The following is an 8303-nucleotide window of genomic DNA, read 5'->3' as shown; positions in this document are numbered from 1 at the left end:
AACATAAAATCCAATATGCAGGGAAGCGGCGGGAGGGGGAGAACCCTAGAGTGTTGACAAGGCTGGGATCTCCACTGATAGAAACTGAGGCAAATCTGTACGTGAGAGTTTCTCATGCACCTCATCTGAAGTGCATGCCTCTCTCTTGGCCCCAGAGCCTTATAAACACAGGAACACACAGTGTGCATTGAGACAGGAACACACATTCAAACATCCGCCCTCCACACACACACACACACACACACACGGAGACCCCCCCCCCCCCCCCATTCAGCTCTTTAACCCACTGCTTCACTCTAGGTCCCTGAGAGTTTGGGAAAGAAGACTTTCGGCCTAAGCTATTCACAAGGGCTTTACAATTCCAGTGTGTACTGTCTTCCCCCTCTGGGTTTACAGTAGATGTGGGATTAAGGGCCATTTACTTCCTGGAGTGGACTTTGAGCAGGCGATCAAGGGGCTGGCTTCTCCCTCCACTGCCTAGGGATCAGATTCAGTTCTTCCCAACCAGGGAAACTTGGCTGCTGCTTTAAGGACGTTTCATACTTCAGGTCGGTGGAAATCAAAAGGAAATCCTGAAAAGGATGCAATGATGAAGATAATGTCAAACATTGGGCGCCTGCAGCCACACGATGTCTAGGTTAGCCTGAGGGTGAGAGAGAGATGGCTTCTGTACCAGGTTCTACTATGTCACACCCTCCCCTACCCCTGTCCCCCTTTGTCACACCCTCCCCTACCCCTGTCCCCCTTTGTGAGTGCCTCTGACCTAGGAATAGGCCATTTTGGATTACTGTCACCTTTCATGATTTAAGCAATTAGAGAAGGAGAGGGGGAGGGAAGAGGGAGTGCAGGGTAGTGTATAGGATTGGGGAATTCTGTCAGAATCTTATTTCCACCTCCCCAAACAGAAAACGCCAAAACAGAAGAAAATAGGTGTTCTGAAGTTTGTTAATAATGATTAACCAGGAGGCAGCTCACAACAGATCCCTGAACAGAACGCAGAGGCAGGTCTTTGGCTCAGGCTAAAGTTCACTGACGGAGAGAATCAAAAGAGCCGGTCTGATCTTAGCCATGCCCTTTTCCAGCTACATAAACCACTTCACCCCTCTGAGTCTTACTTTCCTCATCTATAAAATGGGACTAATACTCCCAGCCTTACAGGTGGTCTTGTGGAATAACTAAAACACACTATAGTGCATCTTCTCGTACCGTGGTGTGAATAAATTTGGGTGTGAAGGGAAATCAGACTTGGTTTGATTTTTAAACTTAAGTTGAAATGCTTTTCATTGTTAATTGCAAGCTTTAAGAGCTAAACATTTTGTTTATAAAATTCCTGGGGCTGGGAAAAAACAAAGCAGAACAAAATAACAAAAAGCAAGCAAAATAGGAAGAGGCTTATTCTACTACGAAGAAAATGGGGTTGTTAAGAGAATATTCCTCACTCTTACCTCAAGTACTTCAATGTTGGAATTGACGAATGAGATTTTGTGTGGGTTGGGCAGAGGAAATCCTTGCTGCAACTTTGCTAAAATATAGAACAAGATGTAAATTAACTGGGCACGGGCACAGGAGTTTTGGCAAACTTTTTAGTAAAGGACTAATGAGCAGCTTTTTAATAATTTAGCTTTTCATTCTTCCTGGGTCTGTGTTTTCATTCTCTCTGATATCTCTGGCATTTTCCTGAAAGAATGGTTAATTAATCTGTGCTTAACAAAAATGCACCTGCAATTATGTGCATTTGGATGGCTGAAAAATGCTGGCAACTTGTCCAAGTTATATTTTGAAAATACTTTAATTAATGGTCCTGAGAACACTTTGGTATCTAATACAAAAAGTATTTTAACCAAGCCAAATGCAAGATGCTACAGTTTGTGAACAAGCGCAATGTAGGGAGAAGGCCCAGGATTGTCATTCGTTAAAACTGTGTCTATCCATGGGGCCGGCCCCGTGGCATAGCTGTTAAGTGCACTGCGCACCGACGCACCACTTGTCAGGCCATGCTGTGGCAGCGTCCCACATCAAGTGGAGGAAGATGGGCATGGATGTTAGCTCAGGGCCCGTCTTCCTCAGTAAAAAGAGGAGGATTGGCACGGATGTTAGCTCAGGGCTGATCTTCTTCACACACAAAAAAACTGCGTCTATCCAGATGGAGGAACTTGCACAAGAACAACAGAGATAGCCCCTAGGGAGAAGAATCTCATTTCCGGCTGACCTGAAGGAGACTCTTGACTGCCTAAGGAGAGTGGTTTCAATCTCCTTAACTCAACCAGAGTTAGCTGTTCCCGCTGAGTCTGGGAGTAGAGTTGCTAACAAGGCTTGGACCTGGAATGACTAATTTCGCAACATATTGTTGATGGTACAAACTTTGTAAATTCTGGTGCTGGCCTGGATTCATAATAACACTCGAGAAGTACAAGCTTCAGGGTGGAAAGTCCCAAATAATCCCCAACATTTAGCCAATGTCAGATTCACACTGTTTCCCAAGCATCTCTTACTGTTGACCAGTGGGAGGACTCCGAAGTGGAGAATGGAGGACAGAATATTCTCGAACCTCAAGACCTAAAATGAAAGGGGAAAATGATCAGTTGCCAAATCAGGGCATTTTGAAAATACCATGCCTGGTTTGGACATGCGCTTTCCTGGACCTTAAGGGGACAGAGAGCAATAACTAGAATCTCCCCATAGAGATCGTCTAGCTTTCCAGACACTGAAAGCTATTTCGTGGGAAACCATATTACAGAGTTCCCCAACCTTTTTTCCTCCGTGAGGATGGACATTTTGGCTCCCCTTTATGCTAGATCATGGTGACAACAAATGCAAATGGACCACAGGGTGGCAGCAAATGTGGCAGTTTAGATATCTACCAAGTGAGACAATCTAGAACAGCTTAGATTTCCCAATTAGTAGTTTTCCCTTAATTTATTGGGAACTCGGGCTACAGGAGATCCCTTGTATTATATTATACTCTGAAGTTAATGGCATCACCAGATATCCAATTTATCTTTAATAAACTGTAGTAGTTGTATAATCTTAGCAAAGTGTTGGCTCCTGGGAAGATTCAGGTATTAAAAATAAATGGACTATGATGAAGATCAATTCATTCAATGAATATTTTTTGAGCATCTATATGCTTAGCAATAATAAGAATCCCTTTGCAGCTTAGCAAGGGTGGCTCTGAAGGCAGTCTTCCTGGTTTTACGTCTTATTTTTTACCACTTTACTGTGTGATGTTGGGAAAGTTACTTAACCTCTCTGTGCCTCAATTTCCTCAACTGTAAAATGAAGATAATAGTACTAATCTCAGAGGGATGTTGTCCAGATTAAACAAGTTAATATTCCGTAAGATGCCCGGTATATACCAATGTCAGCTTTTCAGAAATGCCAGGGCTAGGACACTGTTGTTAATACTAAGCAGTTTATCTATGTCTTCCTGGAAGAGTTGGTCTCATTTTGCCTCCTGTCTGGGCTCAGGAAATAGTATTTACGAGAAAATCGGCTGTGCATTCTCATTGCCTTTAGTCTGTCATCTACCAAATGGCTATGCCCCGGGGGTGCTAACCCACAGTGCATGAGACAATACTGATATTTTAGACTTCGAATATCTAGCATGAAAGATATGACTTATTTTTCAGCTTGTTGACACTATTGTTATCGGCTTCTAATCTTCCCAACCTGAAAATCAGTATCCTCCTATAAAATAAAACAAACTTCTTATTTGGTCTCCTGGCTGAATTCTCTGGCTTTGTGGCTACGTTTCCTGGATCTATTCCTCTCTTAGTGGCTGTGAACATGGTAACAGTTAAATTCAGAACTCCCCATGTCTCAGGCACTGCTCTATGAGAGGTTAAATGACTTGTCCAAGGCCACACAGCCAGGAAGTGGGAGTTCATTCTTGCACTTTGGCCTCAGAGTTTGTGTATGTAACCATTATGCTCTACTGCCCCTTGACATAGAAGTGGCAATAAGTGGAATTAATTTTTATAAAAACGATGGCCATCATTTATTTAATGCCTACATGTAGCAATATGTTAAGTGAATTTCGTGTGTAACCGCAGCTCACCCTCCCAACATCCCCAAGGCTGGAATCCCCAGCTCCACACCCACTTGCACTGCCTGTTCTCTTGCTCTGATTTATTTTTCTCTATAGTATTTTTAAGCACACACAGTATATATTTGTTGTCTGCCACCCCCACCTTGTCACACACACAGACGCACACTCACACACACTCAGATAGGGTTTCCCAGCAGTGGCACTACTGACATTTTGGGACAGATCATTCTTTGTTGTAGGGGCTGTCTTGTGCACTGGGGAATATTTAGCAGCATCCTTAGCCTCTACCCAGTAAGTGCCTATAGCATCGCCTCCACTCCCCAAGAGACAGACAGCCAAAGATGTCTTCAGACATTGCCAAATGTCCCTGGTGGGCAAAATGAACTCTAGTTGAGAACCACTGCTCTAGAATATAAGTGCCACGAGGGCGGGGGTGCCAGTGAGTGATTTGGCTGATCTTTCTGAACTTGGGGGGTAAGGGATTTCCAATTCACGTGTTGGGATGTCCTCTTCCAGTCAGGAAGTCACCAGGCTGGGCCCCTCAAAAGGTATCTACACAACCAGCCTTGACCTAATTTTAGGAGATGGGTAGAAAGCCTTCGAAGAGAAAACTTAATCATGGCCTAATAATTTACATATAGCCTTGTGCTTTGGGAGTCTGGATCTTAAATTAGCTCTAGAGGATTATTTTATCCTGAAAGTGAAATCTCGCTGAAAATGCCTGTTTTTCCAACATTACACAATGTCTGGCAGTGTTTTTTTTTTTTTTTGTGAGGAAGATCAGCCCTGAGCTAAGATCCATGCCAATCTTCCTCTTTTTTTTTTTTTACCAGGAAGACTGGCCCTGGGCTAACATCTGTGCCCATCTTCCTCCACTTTATATGGGACACTGGCACAGCATGGCCTGACAAGTGGTGCGTCGGTGTGCGCCCAGGATCTGAACCCAGGCTGCCAGCAGCGGAGCATGCGCACTTAACCGCTAAGCCACAGGGCCGGCCACCACAATGTCTTAACAGTCTTTTGAGTTCGTTTTAAAGTCTTTCTGAATAGATAAAGTGGATTGGAGAATTCCTCTCTTGTTTAATCGTTAGTGGATGTGGTGGACGAGTAGCTACATAAAGAATTTTAGAGATAAAACCTATACTCGTGGGGAAACTGAGTAGTCAGAGGCATAGAAAACAATCACCCAGCTCCTATACAGGGGAATTCTCTTCCCTGGACAGGGAGCTCTGAGAGCTCCGATTCCTACCTCAATATTGCTGCGACTGGACTCTGGCAAAGAGAGGCGGAATCTGAAGACAAAACAAAACAACAAAAACCAACAGGAAAAGGTTAAAGGAGGGAAGGTTTAAAAACAACCGTCTCAGTAGAAAGAAACAAAAAAGAAAGGGGATTTTTTTTTTTTTTAGCTCCAATAAGCTTCTATGTAAAAAAACCCACAAATTTGTAAGAACGTAATATTCGATTACATTTTTACTTCTATATGTGCTGCTTCAGAAGCAGAGCGGGAAGAGCAGGAGGCTTGGGTCTGTAACCAGGACGGGTTCCCCAAGTGCACTTGCCATGTGGGACTTACTCTTGGCAACTTGGAACGCAGAACAATCGTAAGGAACAGTTTTCAGTTTACGGCCACACTACCCTGAATGCGCCTGATCTTGTCTGATCTCTGAGGCTAAGCAGGGCTGGACCTGGTCAACACTTGGATGGGAGAAAATAGTTTTCAGGTCTTCTTGCTCTGAACTCAACCTTATAACTTTCCTAAGCCATGCTGGTCCCTTATTAATAAATATGACAGTAATGATGATGATGGTAATGATGGTCATAGAGATGACACTGTATGACGTGCCCTGTTCTAGGAGCTTTATAAACGTTCTAAAATTTAATGTTCACAATGAGCCTGTGATAACTGTGATTATTATCACCCTTTTTGCAGACAAGGAAACTGATGATCAGAGAGGGGAAGTAAATTACCCAAGTCTCAGAGTCAGCAGCTGATGGATCCAGAAGACAAATCTCACTCTACTTGACTCTCAGTTCTACGCTCAGTCTAGGCCACACCTCTCAGAAGGCTGTAATACCGGTATCATTTTTTAAAGCTGCTCAATCATAATACATAAGGGAAATGTTACCTATGATAGCTATCTTCCGTGAAAGGCAGCGTAGTATAATTGTTAAAGAGGAGGGACTGAGCAGAATGCCTGAGTTTGAATCCCACTTCTGCCTCTAACTGTGTAGACTTACTTAATCTCTCTAGATCTTAGTTTTCTCATCTATAAAATATGAATAAGAATAATACCTACCTTACAGGATTGTAGTGGAGATTGAATGAAATAATGCTCATAAAATGCTCATAATTGTACCTAGCATATCCTTATCACTCTCTAAGTGTGTCATTATTATCACTAGGAGAAATGCTAACAGCTAGGCCAGCACGTAATGTCCTTGATATTCTTTGTCAGATACCAATAGAACACTTGTTCTAGGTCCCCCCCACAGTTGGTAAAGGTGGGTGACAGCCTATCCTGATATTTTGATGGGGATTTTCATGAGAACGCTAAAGGCCAACATTGCCTTTTTCCCAGTTTGCCAAGGGCTGATCCGTAGGTAGTCCTCCCGATATACACACTTGGTTTTCAGTGCACTAGTAATAGTAATAGGAAGCAATAGTAATTGACAGGGAGGATCTCTTCATTTTACAGATGGGGAAACTGAGGTCCTAAGAGGGGAAATATTAATGGCAGATTTGGACCGGAACACGTTTCTTTTTGCCCATCTCAAAGCTCTCTTCCATTATAGGATGTTGCCTCATCTTGCACCCCCTTAGCTTTCTATGGCTCACTTTGCCCAGGTCTCGAGCTTCATTTCTGCATCATCCTTCTAAAGGATCTCCCTGTCTCATCTTGATCCTCTCCAATCCATCTTCCATACCTTCCCCAGAGAGAGCTATGTTATAGGACTGTCTGATGAAGACATTCTCCTATTCACAATTCTTTAATGGCTTGTGATCAAGTCCAAGCCACTTATATAGCACATGAGACTTTCTGTATCCTGGCTCCCAGTTGTCTCTCTGCTCTCATCTCTTTTCATTCTCTATCTTGAATTTTATACTCAATAGCCCTGAACTGGTTAATGCTATGCTGTTTTATTCATCAGCACGATATACTGGGGTTAAAATAATGTATTGGCTTCAAAATACATACCAAAAAATCCTGAAAAATTAAAATTAATAAATGCCCACAACAAATAACATTATGGCCACTAGTCACTTTAACTCAGCTCCACTCATATTTAGATTTAAATTATATTTAATGTGGAATGCATTTGAATATATGCAATATATTTTGGGCTGGAGTCTCCAAAAACTAGAGTGGATAATCCCATAAAGACCTTAAAACAACTGTGAGGAATTTCCTTGCATATTCCACGATACTTTCGGCCTTTGTGCTTTTTGCTCATGCTGTTCTCTCTTTCTGGAATTGCCCTTTCCCTTTCTCTTTGACTGGTTAACTCCTTTTAATCGCTTAAGATTGAACTCAGCTGTTACCTCTTCCGAGAATCTGTCTGCTATTACATTTAAGGAGCGGATATTCATGGAAGTGGTAAATTTGCTTGTTATCAGCCAATATCATGTTAGTATGAATTAGGTTTTGAGATTGCTTCCAAGTAAGAACCAGTCTGACAGGGATCAGAGATGGTGTCAGTGGCACTGTGGCTCAAACTGATCTCAGTGGAAAGTGAGGACCAGAATCCTTAGGGCATCTTGAAAGGAAGTAAGCTGAGCAGTTTAACAAACTCTTGAAGGCATGCTGGGGAGATGGGAGGTGGATGCCTTCTCCTGTCACGCCACCTCTTATGATGGGCATAAGCTTAGACCAGCTTAGAAATTCAGCCTCCGTAAAGGTGGAACACACTTGTGAGTTTTCTTTCTCTTCTTTCATGAGAAGCCCAAGCCATGATCGGCCACCTCAGGACCAGCTGCTCTGAGCGAGCTTGCCTGGGGTTTCCCATGAACCAGACTAGCCTTCCCTCCTAAGGCCATCTTACTTCTGTCTCTTTCTTAGTTCTCTAGGCATACTTCCAGGCTAGCTTACTAATGGACACGTCTCCCAGTCACTGCAGAGAAACAGGTGGAGCAAAGAGCAAACCCTCCCTGCCCTGGTTTTGAAAAACACACAAGCTCAACTCAGACCACTAGGTGGCGACTGAGTTCAGTCTTTGACCTTTTGTCCCTAACCTGTTATCAAAGCCCTGCTAC

The 8303-nt window shown here is 43.1% G+C and overlaps 1 protein-coding gene across 1 annotated transcript in view; it reads right to left on the bottom strand.

The window, feature by feature from the left end:
• Positions 1 to 289: 289 nt before the first annotated feature.
• The window catches only part of BPIFC (BPI fold containing family C), a 52433-nt gene continuing 44419 nt past the window's right edge, over positions 290 to 8303 (bottom strand). The window contains exons 15-18 of the mRNA XM_004418074.3: positions 5298 to 5340; positions 2493 to 2556; positions 1446 to 1522; positions 290 to 572 (exon numbers count right to left, since the gene is read on the bottom strand). Of these exons, the coding sequence (XP_004418131.2) occupies positions 450 to 572; positions 1446 to 1522; positions 2493 to 2556; positions 5298 to 5340 (307 nt within the window). The 3' untranslated portion in view covers positions 290 to 449. The remainder of the gene's footprint in view (positions 573 to 1445; positions 1523 to 2492; positions 2557 to 5297; positions 5341 to 8303) is intronic.

The sequence above is a fragment of the Ceratotherium simum genome, chromosome 25 (genome assembly GCF_057802395.1).
Source record: "Ceratotherium simum simum isolate JZ-2026a chromosome 25, ASM5780239v1, whole genome shotgun sequence".
Classification (NCBI taxonomy): domain Eukaryota; kingdom Metazoa; phylum Chordata; class Mammalia; order Perissodactyla; family Rhinocerotidae; genus Ceratotherium; species Ceratotherium simum.
The sequence above is the reverse complement of the archived record's forward strand: the minus strand, read 5'-3'. Positions and strand labels throughout refer to the sequence as shown.